General features: G+C 45.0%; 1 protein-coding gene across 4 annotated transcripts in view; it reads right to left on the bottom strand.

Annotated features, from left to right (window-relative positions):
* Nucleotides 1–19130, bottom strand: part of ALPK3 (alpha kinase 3) — a 115442-nt gene extending 96312 nt beyond the window's left edge. The window contains exons 1-4 of one of the 4 annotated variants that reach the window (XM_029574384.1): nucleotides 19050–19130; nucleotides 18187–18629; nucleotides 8716–8754; nucleotides 4240–4361 (exon numbers count right to left, since the gene is read on the bottom strand). In XM_029574384.1, coding sequence (XP_029430244.1) covers nucleotides 4240–4361; nucleotides 8716–8754; nucleotides 18187–18371 — 346 coding nt within the window. In that variant the 5' untranslated portion in view covers nucleotides 18372–18629; nucleotides 19050–19130. Of the gene's footprint in view, nucleotides 1–4239; nucleotides 4362–8715; nucleotides 8755–18186; nucleotides 18774–19049 lie in introns of those variants that run through there. The other 3 variants (XM_029574382.1, XM_029574385.1, XM_029574383.1) reach the window with 3 other exon arrangements.
* Nucleotides 19131–22835: the final 3705 nt, after the last annotated feature.

The raw sequence follows: 22835 nt of genomic DNA, 5'->3' as shown, positions 1-22835 counted from the left end.
GTTGGGAGGGGGGCATGTGCATTTTTTTCCCCCTTTGCACTCTCAGTTTTGTCTTTCTCCCCCACTTTCTCCCCTACCCCTCTTTCCCACTCGTACTCTTCACTTTCTCCTCCTCTGCTCTCCTCCCCATCCTCTATCTTCCCTTTCCTTCTCTTTCACACTACTACCCTTCCACTCTTCTCATTCACCCCTCCCTTCCCTCCCCTCATCTCATCTCCCACTCATCCCCTCTCCTCTTCTTTTCCCATCATTCTCACTTACCCTCCTCCTCTTTCCCTTCCTTCTCATTCACCTCTTTTCCCACACCTATCCCTTCACACCTGCCTCCCTTGTATCCTCTCTCCTCTCATTCATCCCTTTCTTTATGCAGCTCTCTCCCTGTCTTTTCTCCTCTATCCTCTTCCATCCCTCCCCTCTTATTTATCCCTCCCCTTGCTTCCCTCTCCTCCCCTCACCATCACTCTCTCTCTCTACCTACTTCCCTTCCCTCACTAACATACCTCTCCTCCTTTCCTTTCTCTTTGTTATAACTCGCCTGCTCACCCATTCCTCTCACTATCCTCCCCTCTTAACCACCTCTCCTTTCATTCACTTGCCTTTATATATTCCCTCCCCTCCCTTCCCTCCCACTCGCCCTCTTAATAGTTTTAATAGTTTTTAGGTTTTATATACCAACACATCGGACAAGCCTTCACATCGGTTTACACAAGATAAAACAAGATTAGAAATACAATGTTCATAAATAGTAACAGCTAAAAACTATATAGGGTAAAAGAATAAATTAGCTGTTAAGAAAGATAAAATCATAAATTAATCAAGTAAACATAGTTATAAAACATTAACATAATGTCTTCCTCTCACTCACCCTTTCACTTTAGTTCAATTTCTTCTCACTTATCCCAACTCTCTCTTCACTCACCCCATCATCTCTTCCCTCACTCATCCTTCCCTTCACTCAACTGTCTCTCCTGCCTGCCCTCTCACCTCTCCATTTACTCAACTCCCTCCCTTCTTTTCACTGAACTCCTCCCATGTCCCTTCACCTCTAATTCCTCCTCTCCCTCTCCTCCTCATCTTTCAATCACCCCTTCCCTCCTTCTCACGCCTTTCACTCACTCCCTCCCCATTTTGGATGTCATCTTCCTGTCATTGGTGTGTTACACCCGTCGATCGCAGACAGCTGCGACCGCTCTTGCTCACCTCTTTTGTTACAGCATTGACTCTATTGGGTAGATTAGCAGCCTCCGCCAGTTATCACCGGCCTGCCTATCACTTCCAGGCCTCCCTGGACGGCACTGACACTGACAACCGCTATCTTGCCCTCGGAATCCCTTAGGCACACATGCATGGGCCAGTCTTAAGCATGTCATGGCGGGAACCTCGGGGGCATCCCCTCCGGATGACGTCACTCCACCAGGATACATGCCAGCAGTCCCTGCCTACCAACAACTTTGCAACGAGTTCCCTCATTGCTGAATCTGCTTCCGGACTTCCCGTTCCTGCCTCTCGGCGTGAGACGCTCAGGGTACCTGCTCCTCGGGGGCCCTTTCCTCATCTCTGGCTATCTGCTCCATGGAGGGCCTATCACCTTGGATTGCTACCTACCCCATGCCCTGGGGTTTCTCTTGGAACCTTCACTACTGTGAGTACCTCCGCTCTGTGGACCATACCGTACCATCTCTAAGTGAGGAACTCTTATCGGTGTACCCCACGCTGCGGACCACTACCGTACCTTCTCTAGTGTGGAACCCTCATCAGTGCATACCGTGCTGCAGACCACTACTGTGTCTTCGCTAAGTGAGGAACCCTCATCGGTGTACCCCACGCTGTGGGCCACTACTGTATCACCTCTTCTGAGGAAACCTCACCAGTGTACCCCGCTCCACGGACCACTACTGTATCATCTCTACTGAGGAACCTCATCGGTGTACCCCGCTCTGGGACCATTGCCGTATGTTCACTACAGAGGTATTCCTTTGGGTATATCCCATCGCACAAACTCTGAGACTTTCTCCTGCACTCTCCGCTCCATGGGCAGTTCCTCTCTATCTCTTAATAAAGACTCTAATCTATAGCTGTGTCTGACGTCACTGAGACCTCGCCTCCCGATGGTGAGGCTCACAGGGCTCCTCCCTGTGGGCGTTTCCATCCTTCACCTCGGCCCAGGGGCCCACATACCTACAAATCCCAACATGGTGGGGCCTAGAAAACCCCATCAGTCTTTTCACTGCTGCCACCATTATTGTGCTGATCCCACTGCCCGAGACTTCTTGTTACAGCATCGTGCCAGTCCATCCCCTAGCTCCTCGTAAGAATTGCTATGTACACATGTATGGATGTACCACAATGTTCACCCAGAGCCCTTTATAATTTTATAATAAAGAGAGATGTTCTTGAGTTACCATTTTTATATGTGGGTTATTTATTAATCCACGATGCTGGTTTGGTCTGCTAGTTCTATATTAAGAAATTGATCTTTGTATCTTAATGTTTATTCAGTGTTGTCTGCTGGATAAGCTGACGATAAATCAAATAAATTAATTAAATGTTAGAAACGAGGTTCATTCTTATTAAAATGAGATTGCTAATATATTACTCTATTTCAAGTGATTACTACCTTGAAAATCCACAGATAAAGGATTTATATAACTTTCAATTGGAAATATTTCCGAGACCCGGATATGGGCGAGTTGAGCCTAAATGATCTTTGCAGGGTGTCATTACAGCCACGGAGGGTCACTGTGACACCTCATGTACAGCTGGGAAAGCGATGGAAAGTAACATGATTGATATTTTCCATAAAATAACTTAGCATTGATGCATCAAGCTAACCAAACCATTTTTTACAAGTGCTTATTAAGAAGACAGCTGACAAAGTCAAATAAATTGCAGTTGTTAAGACTCAGTTCCACTTAAGCAAGATTGCTCTAATTCATTTAGAGTGGGTTCACATTTTTGATTCGAGCTTGCTCAGACTGAGTTAGGGTAACAACATTTTTCAAGGTCTGGCTTTCAACTAGAGACTCTGGGGTTTCTTGTTAATGACAGGATTCTTACCTCTTCCCACTAACCATTAGCTTCTTGCTACAATCTGATAACATTTACATGGCAAGAAAACAGCTGAAGAAGAATTAGTTTGATAAGCAAAGTCAACAATCTTGAGCCTAGTCAACACTGGCTGGAATTCTGGCAAGTCAGGCCACACTGGTTCAGATCCATTTCAAGTCACATCAGGTCAGTGCCATCTGCCGTTCTGTTAATGTGATGAGAATCAAATAAATACCCCCTTCTAGTTTAAGAAGAGAACCTGATTGTAATCCCAGCTAACCTGCCCAAGCAGATTCAAATATCTTAATAAAGAAGTCTTTTACTTCCATACTTTGGGGCTTATTCTGGCTCTCAGTTACATTGCGGCCACCTTCAGGGCTGCAAGACACCCTTATGGGACCCAACAATTCAGAGAACACTAGTGATCGAAACACTACTGAGATTTATATATGCATTGGAAGGAAACTTCCATTATTTCAATAAAAAGGAAAAAAAAAGAAAACGCCACTAGGGAGAGAACAAAACTACACCTCAAATATAGGGTAAATGAGTTTTTAACTTATTTTTACTCCATGTGGGCCTCCAGTGTTTTATGATTACTATATTATTGTTTCCATAGTAAAAAAAAAAAAAAAAAGCCTATCACAAATGAAAGAATAAAATGCAATGCAAAGATGTACCCTCCAGCTGACATCCCCTTCCTTCCCTCCTCCACATCTCCACCTCCTTCCGCAGTACCTCTTCCTCTGCTGCAGCTGGCAGGGCCTGGTCTCCGTGCTAGCGGCTGCCCACGGCTCCCTGGCATGGCTTACAACTCAGTAGGCGAGACCCAGATTCGTGGCTTGCCATTTTGGTCAGTGCCTCTGGCGTACTTGGAGTTTTGTCGGGTTGTGTGTGTTTGGGCTGTGGTCTGCACGTACCGCTGCATGCTGCGTGCAGGCTACATTGACCCACAAACACCAGGCACGCAAACAAATGCCTTTTATTATTAATGGTAGGACAGGGGAGCACTACACCTTCATTAACAAGTCAGCTGCACCAAAGGTCTGCTTTAAAGAATTCAGCCTCTGTGAAATTTGTACTGCTGACCGTGGGAACCGTGCCGTGCCAGCTGAGCTCAAGCAGAGGAACAAGTGCACGGCTAATAATTCTGAACACCTGATCAAGGATAATGCACTGCAGCAACATTACCTGACACCATGCAAGTAAACTTGGCATCGCAGTCCTTTGATACTGCCCGGGATTTCAGAGGGGTGTCAAAACACGGCTGGGTCTCCTCGGTCAGTTGAGAAATGATTGCACAAAATGTTGTTCTGAAACAAAGTCAGACAGTAAATTTTCTTAGGAAGTCCATGACTGTAGCGAGATTAACATTACCAGTTGAACATATGTGCAATTATGTACAAAAGCATCCGATCAACATATACATTAACCACGTGAATACATGGCTGCTTTTTTTTTTTTTTTTCTGTGGCCTTCCGATTGCAGGTCCATTAGAAAATTTGATCTCTGTGAGCAAAACGTGGTTGACTCCATGTGAAGTCATGAAGCTTTTGACGAGTAGCCACAGATTGCCCACATCATGTAACCAGTAGACTTCTGGGACAATGATGCATCACAAGGAACGACCGGCTTCATGGCAGAATGGACGATTACTTTAAAAGTATGCACCTTTGAAACATGCATATATTGTTGTTCAATAGTTTACATCATTTTTAAATTCTCTCCATGTCCTCCTTTATGTCTGGCATTTATCTATGTGCGAAGTAGAACAATATATTAAAAGTAAAAGGGAGACCTGAGGGAGTGTGATAAGGGAAGTACCAGGATCTACACGGCGGCTCCCTGATGAAAGTCAGATAAGAAGGAATAAGGAGGGAGGCTACAGAGAGCTTGATAAGAGGGAGAAGGAAACCGGAAGGTCTTGAGGGAAAGGATGCATGAAAGAAATATGTTATGGACATCCTATCACCGGTGACCCAGCTGTAGGATACTTTTATCCTAGCACCGTTGCTGTTGAAGACTGATTTAATGGAATAAGGAATGAAGGTTATCCTGCATGCAATGCGAGTGCCATATGCCATCCCAAAGGAATTGTTTCAAAAGTGGGTATTAATCTTGTTTAATCCTTCCCTGCAAGGCACATCCATTAGCCAGAGAAAAAGAATCTCTTTATACGAACTGGGAAAATAAACCTCTGTGGGATAGCACAGGTGGTCTGTAAGTCCCCAAAGGACAGACACATGCTGGACTCTGACTTTTCTTATATAAACTTCATTTATAAAAGTGGCTTCCCTTCAGCCACATTCACACTCGGCATTTATCTTCCGTATTCTCAGCTCAAAATTTGTCTTCAGTACTTACTATTCACTTCCTAGCATTTACTTTCAGTATTTATATTAATTCTTTACCTTAAGAGTTCAACTTCTTGCAGGAGTTGCCTTCTCCTGGAGACCCAGGGCTTGTCGGTTCCCAGCTGGGCCCAGACTCTTATTCCTGCTCTCCGGGATCTGCCCACTAGCTTGTAAGATGAACCTGGCTAGATGCCTGGTCCAGCACTGGTTGAGGGTTTTCAGGGACACAGCTTCACAACCACTTTTGTTGAATGTTATAAAAAGATCCCAATATGTAGTGCTCAGGAAAGAGCATTCACAATGCTGATCCTAATTTAATCAGTTTTAACTGACTTTCAAATTCAGTATTGTGAAAATTCTCTTTAAAAATAGACTTCATGGCATTTATTTAAAAAAAATACTGCACTTCACTCTGTATATTAATGTTTGCATTCATCCATTTCAAAGCAGAGTGTTTTCCACTATCGCACATACATGGGATCCACCATACTGGGCAGTTATTAATGTGGAGGTTGCCATCTTTCCAGATTTACGCACAGATCTCGGATTACATTAGAGTGGAAATCATGAGTCCCTAAAAAGATGCAATTTCTCATTGGCATGAACAATATTTGTCTCTCCTTGTATTTTCGGACTAAAGGCTAAACATTCCTATGCAAGGCAAGGACTGAAACAGCCCAGCAGTATTTGGTAACTCAATATGAGATGGGCCAGGAGGGCACAAGCAGCTGAACTGAGAGAGGTTTTTCAAGCCTGCGGATACCACGTTAAGAAGAAAATGAAAATTTTTCTAAAAACAGGAAAGAAAATTAGGAGTCTTCCCTCTCTATCTGTATGAAAAATCTTTCAGTTTGCCAAGCAGACAAATTCCATCGACAGTTTGCATTAATCGTCATGGTGCTGGTGAGTGGTGACAGTAAATTCCTTTGGTATGAAAGTGTCCCTGTCTTGCTAAGGGTCTGCTGGCGATAAGGAGCTCTCCAGGTTTGAATGGCTTCCAGATCGGGCTTGTTGAACCTCCCAGTTGAAAATCACTTTAATTTATATTCTTTGTTATCCACCAAGCAAATGATTGACAGAAGCTATGAAGTTTACGTTCTTTTGAGGGCGAATTAACAATGCCAGCCCCTAGGATTTAAGTGGGAGCCAGCATAGAGCAGACATGGCTCTCATTGTCACAATATGCCTTCCAGCACCTCATACATGCTTTGATATAGCTGAGAATATGGGAGCAACCATCGTATTTTAAATGGTTTCTTAATATTAAATAATCAATGTTCATCAGTGTTCTACATAAAACAGTAAATCAGTGGTGGCAAACCTATGGCATGAGTGCCCAAAGTGGCACTCATAACCAAACCCAAGAACCAGTGCTAATTTTGTAAATAAAAAAAGGAACCGGGTCGGTTCCCGCAGTGGCCTCCACATCAAGTTCAAGAAGTTTCCGGGTGAATGAGCTGGCCCGGCCCGGCAGGATGTTAATGACACAACTGAGAATGAAGTGCTGCTGATAACCGGCATCTGGCAGCAGAATTCTCTACGGGGTCACAAGTGAGCTTCAGAAACCTTACTTCACTGTGGTAGATAAATAACCCTGCTCTCTGGATGCCAGTCAGGAACCTGACGAAATTATGTTCTGATTTGCTACTATGGCAAACATCTTTAGTGAAACGGTTTTTTCAGCATTGACCAAATAAAGATTCCTGAAGGTCTATCACCGTACAAGCAAGTTATACTTGTATTTGTAACGTTTGATGTCCTGTTTTGGACATTAAAGTCATTTTTCTAAAACGTCGGTGTAATCTTAGGATTGGACAGTGGAGGGGGGTGGGGGTGGGGTCACAAATCAGGCACTTGGTAAACCTCATAGTCTTGAATACTTCCAGGGCATGGAGACAATGGTAGAATTATACAAACGAAAAAATAATGTTTGCCTCAAAGCTTTCCAGAGAAGTTTAAAATCAGAGGGGAAAAAAAAAAATCTACATTCACATGAGCAAATAAATTCAGTGTTAGAGAGAAAAAGGAGAGGGAAGTGGTCTTCCGGTTTTGGAATCCAAGTTTGCTATGTCTAAGAATAAAACTCAGGACTATGGCTTTTTGGAGTTCTAGGGACAGATGGTAGTGCAAGACCTTTCCATGGCGGGGACCCATTCAGGGGTTTTGATATCCAGGCAATTCAGTGAATTATGCCACTCTCAATGCAAATGCAGTGGCAGAAAGCTGTGGGATGTATTTTAAGATAATCTACTGAAAGTGTGTGTGTGGGGGGAGATAGGGTAAAGCGTTGATCATGGAACCTAGCAATAAATCCAGCTTTCCAAAACATGGCAATTCAGCAGTCATTGTACATAAATATATAGCAGCCCGATAACACCAAAAAGGATATGGTACAGTTATAAATCATTAAATGAAACAACAAGTTTCCATGTCCTTGCCTTAACCTTTGGAATGGGTGATTGCGCAGCTACTCATTCAGAGATACAAATGCAGGTGTGGTATTAGAGGTGAGGGCTAAATCCAAACCCAGAGCCCAGAATAGCACCACCAACGGGGTGAAGGGTGAAGGAATGATCGAGGTGGCCAACTGCTTCCCTTTTTTGCAGGACAGGCCGATCCAGTCCTGGTTTTACCCCGCTGTATACATGGACTCGAGTCGTTCTACTACTTTTCTTAAGGAAAAGCAGTATAGCAATCAGATTTATTTTAGACTGATGCACCCATGGAGTGGAAGCAGACCCAAAAACAAATTTAGTTCCCCTTAAAAGGGAACTATTAAGAAAACAGTCCCAAAAAATTGTTTTTCCACATAAACTAGTCATGACGTACTGCAAATTGTAAGTGAAAAACAGTGCACAGGGAGATTTAAATAATCAAATGACTAGCAAAATCAATAGGAGAAGGGGATGAGGACAGGGTACATCAGTTAATGCCCACTGGTCAGTAAAGGCATCCACCAACTCAGAGTCAGGAGCACACCATTGTCCAAAACAGGACCCTGCAGTCAAAGGGTGTCTCCCTGGTCAAGCTCTGCCTCCCAGTCTTGTAGATGAATGGAAAGCAGATCAACACTTAGAATTTGGTTCCAGTTGTCCAGAACAAGACCCCACAGACCAAGGGTGCCTTCCCCTCCAATTGCTGTCAGTGCATGCGCTGGGGTAAATGCAGAACTGCAGCAACCTCTTGTGAAAAACACAGCTAGATGGCAAGTCTACAATAGCATCAAAGCACAGAGTGTTAGTAAGTGTACCCCACCCAGCATACCTCCATTACAGTACCTGACCAAGGAAAATCGGAAGAAATGTAAGTTTACCTTCCGGATGGATAGTGCAAGAACCGGCTGCTCGATATGCTACAGTAAGCAGAAAATGGCAAACACAAGAGATTAGGCAGAAAAGCATGAGAAATAAGCAATACTAATCAGTTCAGTAGCATGAGTTGTACAAAAGCTCTGAGGCACTAACGTTTCCCATTTTTTGTCTAAAGGGGGGAAAAAAACTTAGAGGATAACTTTCATACTGGGCACACATGTACGTGCGTATGACAGCTCGCGCCCATTTTATAACATATGGTCGTATATGCACCGCATGGTATAAAATAGGCTGTATGCGCCTACGTGTGCGTGCAGTTTTATAGGGACGCACATGTGTGCACACAAATCCACCTCTACTGCGTAAGTGGAGGGATTTTGGTAGATATGCACGCTGATGCACTTACCAGTTTCCCCAGTCTGGTTCCCAGTTCACCCAGTTAAAGGATAGGACTTCCTAAGCCCCCCTAAGTTAATAAACCTCCCTTTTACCCTTTTAACCCCAACCCTTAAAACCACACTAATTAGCCTCATTTTTTTTTTTTGTTTTCTTTTATTAGTCACACGCCAACCGTAGCAGAAGTAAAGCTATGCGGATAGGGATCCTGGTGCGCATAAATACTTACGTGCTGGTATCATTTATGTGTCCTGGAATGTCCGTGCCCTGCCCAGTCCATGCCCACTCCCCGCCTCTTTTTTTGTAAAAACATTGTGGGCGTGTACTCGCGCTCCTTTTAAAATCTGTGTGGCGTGCGCCAGCCCGGCTCTGCCCGTATCTCTTGGCTTCAGTGCACTTAGGGCTTTTAAAATTTGCCTTTAAGTGAATCAGATCCCAAGTCTTAAAAAAAAAAGCTCCTGGGAGCAAGTGAAAAGATTTTGCAGATCGCATTTAGGGAGAAGCCTCCTGCGCAGGTTAGACTAGAGGTTAATGGCTTGGCAGCACTAGACTGCTAGCAGTTAGGAGAAGCAAAACTAGACTGTGAAAAAAAAAAAAAAAGACCCGTTACTTTCAATTAATAGTAACCAAGAGTAGGAAAGACTTATTTATTTTATAATCAGAATTAAGTTGTGTCAAAAGCCACAAATAATGTCAGCCTGCTCTGCCCACTGGATGTGCTTTCCAAGGCAATACGTCTTGTTTTCAGTAACAAAAAATATTTTGAAAGATCTCAAAATTGAAATTGAAACAGATTGGTAAAATCAAAACAGTTTTACAGTGATAGTGAAATACGCTGCATTTAGTTCTCAGCAGTAATTATCATCAGTGCATTTTTCCTCAGTGCATTGCATTTATCATGAAAATTAATTTTGGGCCCCTTCAAACGGAAACTCTAACCCAGCACTGCTCTGATCATTTGAAAGGCAATAATGCAATTCATTTCATTTATATTCCACTTTTTCAGGCACTTCAAAGCAGATTATATTCAGGTACAGTAGGTATTTCCCTATCCGCAGAGGATTTACAATCGAAGGTCCTCGTTTACATTTTCCCCATAGACACAGAATGGGAACAAACCCTTAGTAAACCTGGCCCTACCTTTGTAGCTGAGGCAATGGAGGGTGAACTGACTTGCCTGGGGTCATAACAAGCAGCACTGGGCTTTGAACCCTGGTTTTGCAGGCTAGTGCTGTAACCAGTCAGCTATCTTCAGATGTAACACACACACAGCTCTGCCACACACTGATTTTGTTTAAAGCACTACAAAGCATTCATGTAGGACGATAACACATTTCTGCTTTGATTTCTACTCTGCAACACCGTATTGGAAGCCCAGTTGACGTGTATCCTGCTCATTAAAAAAGGGAGCAAAAGGACCAAGAGGTTACCAGCATGGCTAAATAGTGAAGTGAAAGAGGCTATTAGAGCCAAGAAAGAATCCATTATAAAATGGAAAAGGGACCCAAGTGGTGACAATAAAAAGGAGCATTGTGCAGGACTAGGTCCAGCTACCTGGCTTGGTGCACCTTAAGCTATACCCAGGTCAGAGGCCGATTCCCTAGGGATGGAAACAAAAACCCAGGCCTGGAGTGGGAAGAGTAGCTCCAGGGAGTACGCTATGTGTGAGTACACCTGACATTTTGTTTTTTTAAGCAGTTGAGGTAAGCTGGATCTGTATATTTTTGTTCTGTGAATAATAAAAGTTTTGTATGTTTTCTGGAAGCCAGAGTCCAGGCTGTTTTCTTCCCTCTGGCCCTTCCCAGCCACTGAAGCCGAAGGCTGCCCACCACACTATCACATGTGGTGGCAGTGGAAGAATGTTTGTCTGAAAGAACTTAAGCTAGAAATTGCAAACACACACAGATTTGCAATGTGTCAGGCTCAACAGCTGCTGTGGCAGAGGACTGGAATATGGCTAATGTGACTCCAGGTTTTAAGAAAGGTTCCAGGGGGAAACTGGGAAATTGATAGACCTGTAAGTCTGAATCAATACCAGAGAAGATGATGAAGACTATTATCAAGAATGAAATCATTAAATGCTTAGAAGGAAATGGTATAGTTAGGAATAGCCGGCATGTCTCACAAATCTATCAGAATTCTCTGAAACTGTAACTAGATATATGGATGCTGCTGAACTGGTCAACATAATGTTTTTGAACTTGAAAAAAGCATTTGACAAAGTACCACATGAGAGATTACTCAGGAAACTGATAGGCTATGGGATGAGGGTAACATACTTTCATGGTTTAGTAACGGAATAAAGGAAAGGATACAGTTAGTGGGACTGAATGGCCATTTGTCAAACTAGAGAGGATACATAGCAGTGGGCTCCAAAGGTTGATACTAGCCCCAATACTATTCAATTTATTTATAAATGAACTGGAACAGGGATAGCCAACCTTTCACATGTCGAGAGCCACAAAACCAGATTTCACAGAGGCAGAGAGTTGCTATGCCTTTTGCAGGCAAGCAAGAGATGACCCCACACACATGAAAGAAATGACCGATTATTTTCCTCTCAGACACAAAGACACATACTCTCTCTCTCTCTCTTTCTCTCTCTCTTAGATGCACACACACACTCATTTCTCTCAAGGATTCCCTCATATACTCTCTCACACACACACGTACACAGATTCTCTCTTCCTCACTCACACTCATTCTCTCACACACACTCCTTGCCTCATTCCCTCTCATACATTCTCACACTCACACAGACAGGAACTCTCTCATACCTACACACACACACACACACACGCATACACTCACACACAAGCATTCACACACACACAAGCATAGGCACTCTCTCACAACACACAGTCACTCACAAATAAAAACATAGACACTCATACACACATGTAGGCATTCATACATACATGCAGGCAATCACACACACAAGCACTCTCACACACACACAGGCAGTTTCATACACAGCACTCTTTCAGGGCCTCGCCTTTGGCCACCACGGAATGGGCTCCACAAGACCTCATGTTAGGCTGCCTTGGGATGGGCTCCATGACAGCTTGAGTTTCTTCTTCAGTTGCCGTGGAATGGGCCATGTGGTGGCCCAACCAGATCTCATCTTCAGCCACCACTTGTGGACGTGAAGGCAGGCAGCTTCTGCACTCTGCGATCCTCCCACTTCTCAGTAGCCAATTCTTGGGCAGCAGTTGTAAACTTACAACTTCCAGCCATTAGCTGGCTGCTGAGAAGGAGGAGGAGGATAGCAGTCTACAGTAGGTACAGGAGATGTTTTGGTGGTACAGGGTGGATTTCTCTTGCAAGTTACAGTTTGTGCTTCAAAGAGCCACATGCGGCTTATGAGATGCCAACTGGCCACCCCTGATTAGAGGATGGGTTTATAAGTGAAGTTGCTAAATTTGTGGTGATACCAAACTATCAGGGTCATTTATCATTTTGTGATAGGGCTTTTAACATGCGCATTAATGCCCTAACACACGCGATAAATAACACAATGCAAATTCCACATTGAGTATTCCTGTGGGAGGAGTTTGGGCAGAGTTAATGGTAATGAGGGTCGGTAGTCTTGCAATCCGGCACTCTCTATATATGTACCACTGTAGAGGGGCACTTTGATTTGAGGTGGGGATTAGGGGGTGGGGATACAGAAACATTCTGAGGTCTTCATAGTAAAACTGACATCACTAAAGATTTGTACTCATTATAATAGATGAAAAATATAACTGGAGGAGTAGATTTGTATAACACCAATCTTTAGTGATGTCAATTTTACTATGAATACCTCAGAATGTTTCTGTATCCCCACCCCCTAATCCCCCCACCTTCCGAAACCCACCCCAATTCAAAGTACCCCCTACCGTGATACATATAGAGTGTCAGACTGACTCTATACAGAGGTGTTCTCTCTCTCTCTCTCTCTTTTAATCAGCATACCAAAAATAGCGCAGGTGTGATATATTACCAAGGTGGGAGCAGGGTAGTTAGCCTAACCACGCCCCTTTATTATCACGGGCTCTATTTCCGCTATATTTATAGCATTTTGATAAATCTAGGGGGAATGCAGGGTAGTTAAAACCCAAGCTGATTGTGTAAATAATTGTGGCATGTAAGCTACAAGCAAATAGGTCTAGGGCATTCTTTATCATTGGTCCTATATAATGGAATGAGTTACCATATGAGTTAAGAAGCCAGAAAGATTATTTGAAATTATGGAAAATGGTTAAGGTCTATATGGTCGCACCTAATAACAGCAATGTATCTGATTGATGATATATATATAAGTATGATATTTTGCTTGTTTTCTTTGTTTTTATTTAGTTGTGTTGTATTTTTGCATGTTTTAACTGTTTTAATGATGTGTGTTTATTGTACTCCATGTTGGACAATTTGTGGATTATGGACTATAAGCATATTAAATATTAAAACTGCAGGAGGTTCTAGAAAACCTGGGAACTTGAGCATGAAAGTGATATATAGCATTTAATACAAACAAGTGCAAAGTGATGCATGTCGAGAAAAAAATCTGAACTACCAGCACACATTGCTGGGATCCACCATGGGAAACTGCTATCGAGAGAGAGATCTTGGGATTACTCGCTGAAACTATAGGCACAATGTGCAGCTGCAGTCACAAAAGCCTCTGTATAGATTTTGCTTGCAATTCTGATCACCCCCATCTGAAAAAGGATGTGGTAGAAGGTACAGAGAAGGGCATCTTCAGTAAAGAAAGGCCGAAAATGTTGGGGCATAATAGAGATATAGAAGATCATGGATGGAAATGAACAAACCCCATGCACTTGATTGTTTATCCTGTCTAAAACTACCGGGATCAAGGAGCATCCAATATTAGCAGCTTCAAGACTAATGCAAGAAAATATTTCTTTTGTCAGCAGGTAGTTAAATTGTGGAATCTGCTGCCCTCAGATGTAATCACAGCAAGCAGCACAGCAGGGTTTAAGTGGGGGTCTGGATGTGTTCTTAGAAGGCAAGGACATAAACAAATATTAGGGTTTGGCTAGAGGCCAAGTTGCTTCACACTCTTACATATCTACAGGAAGCGCGGAGATGAACTCTGGTTTTCATTGGTTGCTTACTAGTGGCTGTGGGGCCGCTGTCAGAAACAGGATGCTGGGCTAGATTGGTCTGACCCAGTTTGGCCATTCCTTAGGTTCTTAACATTCCCAAGCAAAGTAAATGGCCGACAATTTGGCTACATTCAGACCGTGAAAAGCTTTTCTCATGCTGCAGAACAAACGTTCAGCTCTCTGTCCCACAGAGATTTACTGGTGTGCAATATTTTTTATATTTGTGGACCTCTGAATTCCACAAGTCATTTGCAACTTCTGCTAGTTGTCCTTCCCAAAAAAAACAAGGATCCAGGAAAAAAACAAAAAAGAATTCCAAATGTCCCCCAAATCCTAATAAATCCCTGCATTATTGTGCAGTTTTGGGATTACCGCTGAAAATCACATGCATTCAGTTTGAGTTTAGTTTATTTAATCTTTTATAGGTTTGTATTTTGGGGCAGAGGGCTGACCCAGATTTTAATATTTGAAAATATTTGTGCTTATTTACATTTGCCGTTATGGTTCTCAACCCAGAACCTAGAACCCTGCCATCACAACAGATCTGCTTCTCAGGGTATCCTTTATATACAAATGAACCTGGTTTTCACGCCCACATTCTGCAAGTAGAGCATCTGTTTTCATTGTGGATATCCTGAAAGCCAGACCTGCTGGGGAGGTCTGTACTGCTGGGTTAATGTTTAGGCAAATTACCCCACTGCCCCATTCAACTTGACCGCCCAAGCCCTGGAAACAGAAGTGAAGGGCACAGCCACTTGCAAGCCTGCTGCAAACAGTAGCCGCAACGAATTGCTTTGAAGACGTAAGGGTAGAAAGAAAGCTTAACTTTTCGGCCCAGCCGCTGGCTGTTTCGTACGTGGCTGGGACTCGCTGGGCCCCGTTTCGACCCAAAGCAGCTGCTGCGCTTGGCTGATAGATCCTTGCAAATATGAACACGTGTGCATGTCTGCCGGTCAGCCTCAGCCTCCTCCTCCTCTGCTGCAGGAGGAAGCTGCTTGCAGCAGTCCTGGAAGCAGAGCTGCTTGGGTGGCAAGTCACCTCCGGCCCTCACCCACCCAGCCACATCAGCAGTCAACCAGATGGTGAAAGGGGCTGCATTTTAGGGCTATTTTGCTCTGATGGTGAAAGCATCATTCCATTTTGTCTCTTGATATTTTGACTACCCCCTCTCCCGCCCCTTCCTTTCTGCTTTTCTCCAGATATCTTCTTCGCCACCCTCTCTGTGAAGGCTATCAAGCGGCTCAGAATAGTCAGTTCTACTTTTGCTCCATGGCCATGGGAGGGCTTATTGTTCGAAATTACTGACCAAACAGATTTTGGGTTTTTTTTGGGGGGGGGGGGGTTTCAGTAGGGTGAAACGAAAGCAAACTTTGAAATGCAAGGCCCCATTTCTAGACATCCTCATTGCAAACCTGGATTTGTTAGCAAACATGCAAGGATTGCCGCTTCGGGGCTGGGCAACAGACTCTGCCAGCGGTCTCGGGATGATCTCAGTGCTTTTTTCACAAATGCCTGTGAGGTTCTGAAAACATCGTGCGGCTTATCCTTTCCTCGGATTTCATTTTCTGTTCACCCACAACGCAACCTTTTTGTTAGGTGCAAACGGACTCGGTGAGACATGAAAAAAACGATGGTAAGCAGAGTTGCAGATCTAATAGGAGTGGCCTTCTGTCTTGCACCAGTATGGTAAAAAAACAAAACATATACCTTAAAGGTACGCCATCTCCCACAGATAATGCAGTGTTGGGGGGGGCCAGCTCACTTCAGATCACTAGCTTTCACATAAAAGTAACGGGGGCAGGGAGGCAGGGAGCAGAACAATGTAGGCAAACCACATCTTGCAATGGGCCTGATCTATCAAGGCTTTTCTCGCAGGCTATGGGGGAAAAACATGATTAAGCAGGCTCAAAATAAATCAATCTCAGCCTGGCATATCGCTCATCTCACTCAACAGAATCTTGATGCACAGGCATTTCCCGATCACTGACATCACACCCCAGTGTGGAGTCTCACTCGTTCCTTGCCCACTGCTCCTACTGCTGGTCTCTCACACATCCATCATGGAGTCTCTTGTTCACCTCCCACATCAGCGGCCTCCCAGGCTTGTCTAACCTGACAACCCTGGAATTTAGGAAGCATAATGCTAATTTTAGATGTTATCTCTGAGCTAGAAATATCTGAAAAGCACTCTTGTCATGATGGACAAAGAAACAGTGTCCTCCGTGCTGCCTGTTCGTAAGCTACTGCTATCATGAACATCTCCACACCCGATCAATTCTGGCAGCAAGAGAGGTGGAGGTGACCTCGTCCTCTGCACTTCTGCAGGTTGGTCCTGAAATTGTTCATCATAACCCTACTAGGGGTGTCTACAGTGCCGCCATAAACTTCTCTAAAAGAAACATATACTTCTTCACTCCTATAGAAATAACCGCCAGTTCTTATTTACTTAACCCTATTCTGTAGACGTAAACTTTTCTTGAAGACTGTAATCTGTAAGCACCTGTATTTATTATAAGAACTTGTATTTACTATTTATATTTATTATTTAGCTATTAACATTGTTCTATTACCACTTGGTACTATTTCTCTCCTTCACCTCTAACTCTAAGTTCCTACTAAGTTAGCCATGTTATTTATACCCAATTGTTGGATGTAATTGTATATTTGTTTAATTGTTCAATCTGTTTGATGTAATTTTCTGTTCCTTGTTCCGTGTAAACCGAAGTGGTATGCACTAGTGCATGAACTCCGGTATATAAAAGCCTTTAAATAAATAAATAAAATATATCGCATCTTATAGCTAAATGCAACTTATGAAAGACCAATCATTGAACCTTTATTGATTACATTTTTCTTCTATTATGTTTACTTTATTTAAAAAAAAAAATTAAGAGTAATGAAATCGAGGCAGGACTGAAATTTGTCAGTGACATTGAGAGTCCCTAAAGCAGAAATATTGAAAATGGAGCAGGGCTTCCCAATCCTGTCCTGGTGACTCCACAGCCAGTCGGGTTTTCAGGATTTCCACAATGAATATGCAGGAGATAAATTTGCATACCATGGAAACTCAGCATATGCAAATCTCTCTCCTGGATATTCATTGTGGAAATCCTGAAAACCCGACTGGCTGTGGGGCCCCCCCCCCCCAGGACAGGTTTGGGAAGCCCTGGTGTAGAATCTAAGCCCAGTTAACCCCGCTGGGGAGCAGAAAGAATAGTGTAACCCTCATCCCCACAAGGAAAGCGACCAAAATGACGCAGACTGTGCTTCTGCTTTCCTTCAAATCAATCAAAATAACGAGCACTGAAATGGGCAGAGCCTTGCAGCTCAATGGCTGATGGCTATTTTTGATTATGGAAAAACTGTCATGCTTTTTCCCCAAAATCAAATGTTTCTGTCTAATTCCTCCGCTTCCGATATCACAACCACACCACTATAGCAAATAACCCCAATGATGCCCTATTCCTGAACAACCTGGAGCAGAGTTGAGAAAGTCAGAGTTTCATCAGTTCACCTTCATTATTCTGCATTCCAGTCAAGCAATTATTTCCTCATCCGCATGGCAGCTTGGTCCTTTTACTTTTTTTTAAGTTTTGTTTTTGTTTTGGGGGTTTCTCAAGATAACATCAGTATTTTCAAAACTGAGATACAGTTTTGTAACCTGACGAGGAGTGAGTAAGCAAACTACAAAAACAAATAAAGTCTGGCAGTTCTTCTCTGAGCAAGAAAAGAAAGCAAATCAATAAACCAAAGAGAAGGCATTTTCCATGGGAAAGCAGGGGATTTACACTCACCATTCGTCATTGCCAGATAGGGATGGTGGCCCTTTAATGCCAACAGGCCTGGAAAAATCGATTTCTTTTCTAGCAAAATGGAGCAAGATGGCTACCTACCGATGGCCTGAGGGTGTTTCGCTTTCTATGGTCTCGCTCACGATAACGCTGTCCTGGGAAACAGAGAAACTCTCACCTGTTCTCGGGCCTGACATTCAGCAGGTAGTTGCGGCTGTCCGGTCTGGTGCAGAAGCCGGGTCCATCCTCGTCTTCCACGCCGCTCTCACTCCCATTGCTGCTGCCGTTCAGGGAGCTGCTGTTAAAAATGTAGTATCGGCCATTCTCCGAGGCCGAGCGTCCCCGAGGTCTTCTGAAGTCCATGGCTCTTCTGGACAAGGAAGAAGGTGGGTGGGGACAGGCAGAGATTCTGGAAGCGTTCCTCGGGAGCTTCTACAGCCCAACAAAAATCTCCTTCCCCGTCTCCAAAAAAAAAAACAAAAAAACAAAACACAGAAAAGGGAGGACCAGCTCACCACAAAAAGAAGGCAAAAGAATATTCCTCAAAGAAATGCCAGTACTGCAAAACCGAAGCACTTGCCCCAAATCATCTGTGGAAGCTTTCCTTGTGATCTTCTACACCTGCTAGGGGCAAAAAAAAAAAAGGGGGATAAAGTGAAGCTGTTATATGAAGAACCACAGTGAGGGGGAAAGGTTGACCGAATCTTAATTAATCTATATAAGCTATGAGCTCATCATGTACAAATTGGGCAGCTGAAGGGAGCATACATGGCCCAAATGTTTCTCCCTGTGTCAGAGATCTCTCTCTCTCTCTCTGCTGCCTGCCTGCAGGATAAATTTAGAGGCAGGGAAGGAGCAGCTCCTCAGCCCACACTCAGCCGAGCCCTTATCTAGCACTGCCTCAGGGTCCCGTCCAGCTTTCAGCTCCCAGATAGGGAGCAGCTAGGACATAAACCCCAGGGGAAGGGGGGAGCAGTGAAAATGTCCCTTAGCTGTTAATAGTGGGGGGGCACAAGATAGCGGGGTGCGCTTCTCACTCACCATTCTCCTCCCAGCTCCTGCAGAACGGCCTCCAGACCCCCAGCGCCAGAAGCAGCAGCTGTCAATCACCCAAAGCACGCGCTGCCCGGGGTTATTTATAGACTCCCGAAAATAGGAGCAGGCACGCATCACTTTTTCCAAAACTCTGCTGGGTAACCCAGCAAATAAAAAAAGGCAGGGACCGGGATGGGCTTCAGCTCGCATGGCTGGGCTTGTGTTGGGGTGCAGGCTCTGTTATTGATGGGAAAGGCCCCAAACCAGACAAGGACACACGACACCCCCTTTTGCAGGGTTGGGGAGAAAGCTTTGTGCTGGGAAGTTTCTTTGAGATCAGAATTGCAAGGAGTCAAGCCCCGGCATACCAGGCACGTTTGATAAGGGAAGTCATTTGCAGAGACTCAGATGGAGCTGTCAGCCTGCAACTCATAGTAAGAGACTTCCCTGCCTGTGGTACCAAACCTTAACAGCAGTTCATTATTCCCCTTTTTCAGACTTTAGAAGAGGCGGTCAAGATGCCCAGCATAGTGGGGGTTAAAAGAGGTTTGTACCGTTTCTAAGGAAAACATCCATACCCCATGTATTCCATGCATTAAAAAAAAGCTTGAAGGAAACCCAAACTGTCAGCAAGGTATAATAGTGAGGTGAAAGACGCAATTAAAGCCCAAAGGACATCATTACAAAAAAAAAAAAGGAAACCAGCCCATAAGCACTGGCAAGTTAGATGTAAAAAAAAAAAAAAAAGTAGTTAAGCAGGCTAAGAGGAATCTGGAAAGAAGTTTGCCAGAGACGCAAAAGCAAATAATAAAACCTTTTTCAAAGTACATTTGAAGCAAAAAGCTGTGAGGGAGTCAGGCCACTTGATGACCAAGGAGTAAAAGGAAATAGTAAAAAAAAAAAACCTAAGTGAATTCTGTCTTTACTGAAGAGGATGTCAGGTAGGAATAAAGTTAGCAATTATAGGCAAACAGCTCCCCCAATACACAAAGCTGGAAAGAGAAGAGGTAGTGAGTGACCGTATAAACAAGGCGAATTTCTATGAAAGAAATTTGATGAATGGTTCGTAGATTGCGCTCCCGGGTTAATGGATAACCATCTTTGAGCATTCGCTCTGGTGAATGGCTTAGAAATTGTGTTTTTTGTGCTGGAGAGCAATCGGGGTGAGAACAGCTCGTGACGCGAGGTTATTGCTATTGGATTACACAAAGGCGATGTGTGGTGCAAGAGAGACTTATGTACTCCCTCCACGGCTGAGAGAGTCCCCTGATGAAGCCTCTGCAGGCAAAGCAGAGGTCTGTGAAGGGACCAAGCTGGAACAGGATCAGACTGGGAGCTAAGTTAATAGAACATAAATTATTGTAGAAGGCTTTTGTGGAAATAGTTAATAAATACCAGCATCTCGTTAAGTAGAGAATGTTTTCAAACAGATGTGGAGATTGCTGAAATCACTGTGCTATGTGATATTTATAAGGCTATGTTTTATGAAATGTGTGTTTACGTGCACGAGTTAATTGAGTGATTGAGCACCTTGTCATGGATGTTGTTTAACAAGTGTCCTGTCTAGACACTGTTATATATTGTTGCCAGTTCAGAAACAATTGTGTCATTTTTTTCAAATAGCAACATGGCTCCTTTCCTTTTGAAAATAGGAACATTATATTGGAAGGGCCCGGGGGAGCCTGTCTCGCTGGGCCCATGATAATATGGACGCCAGCCGGGCTCCTCTGGTCGGAGGCGCGGGGGAGGGGCAGTGTTGGGAGCGGTGGGGTGAGGGGGGGGGGAGTCAGGACGCGAGACCTGCCCCCCCCCCCCCCCCCCCGCCCAAGCTATGACATGGGCCTGACATGGCGGGGCCGACGCTGCCGACCCTTGGGTTTTGGTTGGTCGGCCCTGTTGCGTCTTTGTAATTTGAATTGGGTATAAAAGGGGGCGGAGCTGTTTTGCCCGCCCCTTTTGGTGCGCATGGCCGGCCTGATCGGAAGGTAATTGGCGCGGGAAGTGAAGGGCGGCCTGTTGGCGTTCGCGGCGGGGTATTGGATTTATAGGTGGCAGGCTGCGCATTGGGGCCTGTTTCCCTCGGGATTACCTTCGGTCGGCTCGGGTGGGGGATCGTTTTGGCGGCTGCGTTTTTGATTCTCGCCGGTGGCGGTGCTCTCTGCTCCTCTGGGGCCGTGCTACGCGTGCCGGCTCGCGGCAAAGCACGTACAGGAGCAGCAGCTCCTGCTCCTCCCAGGGAGCACAGTCCTCCTCCTCCTCCTTCGGTGACTGTGGGGTCGGGTGGCGTGCTGGGTAGGCAGGCCGTCCAGGCGCATGTCCCCGGCCCTGCACGTGTACCAGGGTCGATATTGCCGGTGGATGCTTTGTTGGGCAGGCAGGCTCCAAGACACCTCATGGGCACGATTAACCCCCGATTCCCTTGCTAGTTCTGGGACTGCCCCTTTTTCCCTTTCTTTTGATGTTGGGGGTTGGGTTCTGCTACCAGGGGGTCTCAACGCTGCAGTTCCTTGTTACAGCAGGGGTGGGGAGTGGGTTCCTGAGGTTGGGGTGGGGGTCTAGGCTTTGCCCAGGCAGTCTGTGTTGGTGAGTGAATCACTTGCTGCAGGTCACTCTCTCCCTCCCTCTGCAGCTACGAGCAGCTTACGACCTCCCCTCACAACTGGTATTTATCAGCCTCGAGTTACGCCTCACAATTTTCTCAATGTTTTTTCAGGAGGGCGATCTTTTGCTTGCACTAACCCTGACATGCAAGGAACAGGCGGGGTCAGGGCGGAGGGGGCTGGGGATCTAGTTGCTTCTGATGCTACTGTATTTCCCTCTCCTAGAGTGTCTATGCTGGTGCCTGTATCTTTGCCTTGGAGCGACATGGAGTCCGGGTGGAACGGCTTGGAGCGACACGGAGTCCGGGTGGAACGGCTTGGGTTCCCTGGCATGAGATGGAACCAGTTACTCCCCACCGTGCGGTCCTCGTTAGCCCAAGGGGCATTTCCAGAGGTTCTACTCATCCACCTGGGTGGCAACGACCTGGGAGACTGGTCCTGCCTGCAATTGTTGGATGCAGTTCGTAAGGACTTGGCTTTGCTGTCATGGTGGCCGCCTAACACAACCTTCATTTGGGCCGCTATTATTCTCAGGCCTGCCTGCATGGATAAGAGAATTTGGAGGCGTAGTAGAGCGAAGCTTAATAAACAGATTGGGTCCTGGGTATTGTCCCAAGGGGGGTTTCATTTACTTCATGTCTGGTCCTGGGATGCCTGTCCGGGCCTTTACGGCAAGGACGGAGTCCATCTTTCTAATGTTGGAAAAGATTTGTTTATTAATTCCATGCCGGAGGCTTTGGAGACTGTGTTGCATGTCATTTAGGCTGCATCTTTGTTGTGGGGGGTGAGTAGGCCATGTGGATTAGTCCACCCGGCCTCCTCCCTGTGGCGGAGTTTCCAGAGCCAGGACTCGTTTGGGGTGGGGTTTAGAGCAAGGAACCCGCTAAGTGGCGGGCTTGCTTGACTCTGGCTTCAGTTGCATGTGACTGGGTTCAGTCTCATAGTGGGGACCCCTTGCTGGGGGCTGTGGTGGGGGTCCCGGTTAGACGTGGGATGCTGCTGGATTGCGCAGGTTTGGTGGCCTGCGGAGGGGTCATTGCTCTGGGGTGTGGCAGATGATCCCGGGGTGGGAATTTAGAGTGATATGTTGGCTCTGGTGAAGCTGCGGCCTTGTTTGAATTCCAAAATTCTGTCTTTGAGTGTTATTTAGGTAAGACTGTTGTAAGGAGACGATGGGAGGGGCCCATCAGTG

The sequence above is a fragment of the Rhinatrema bivittatum genome, chromosome 13, assembly GCF_901001135.1.
Source record: "Rhinatrema bivittatum chromosome 13, aRhiBiv1.1, whole genome shotgun sequence".
Classification (NCBI taxonomy): Eukaryota; Metazoa; Chordata; class Amphibia; order Gymnophiona; family Rhinatrematidae; genus Rhinatrema; species Rhinatrema bivittatum.
The sequence above is the reverse complement of the archived record's forward strand: the minus strand, read 5'-3'. Positions and strand labels throughout refer to the sequence as shown.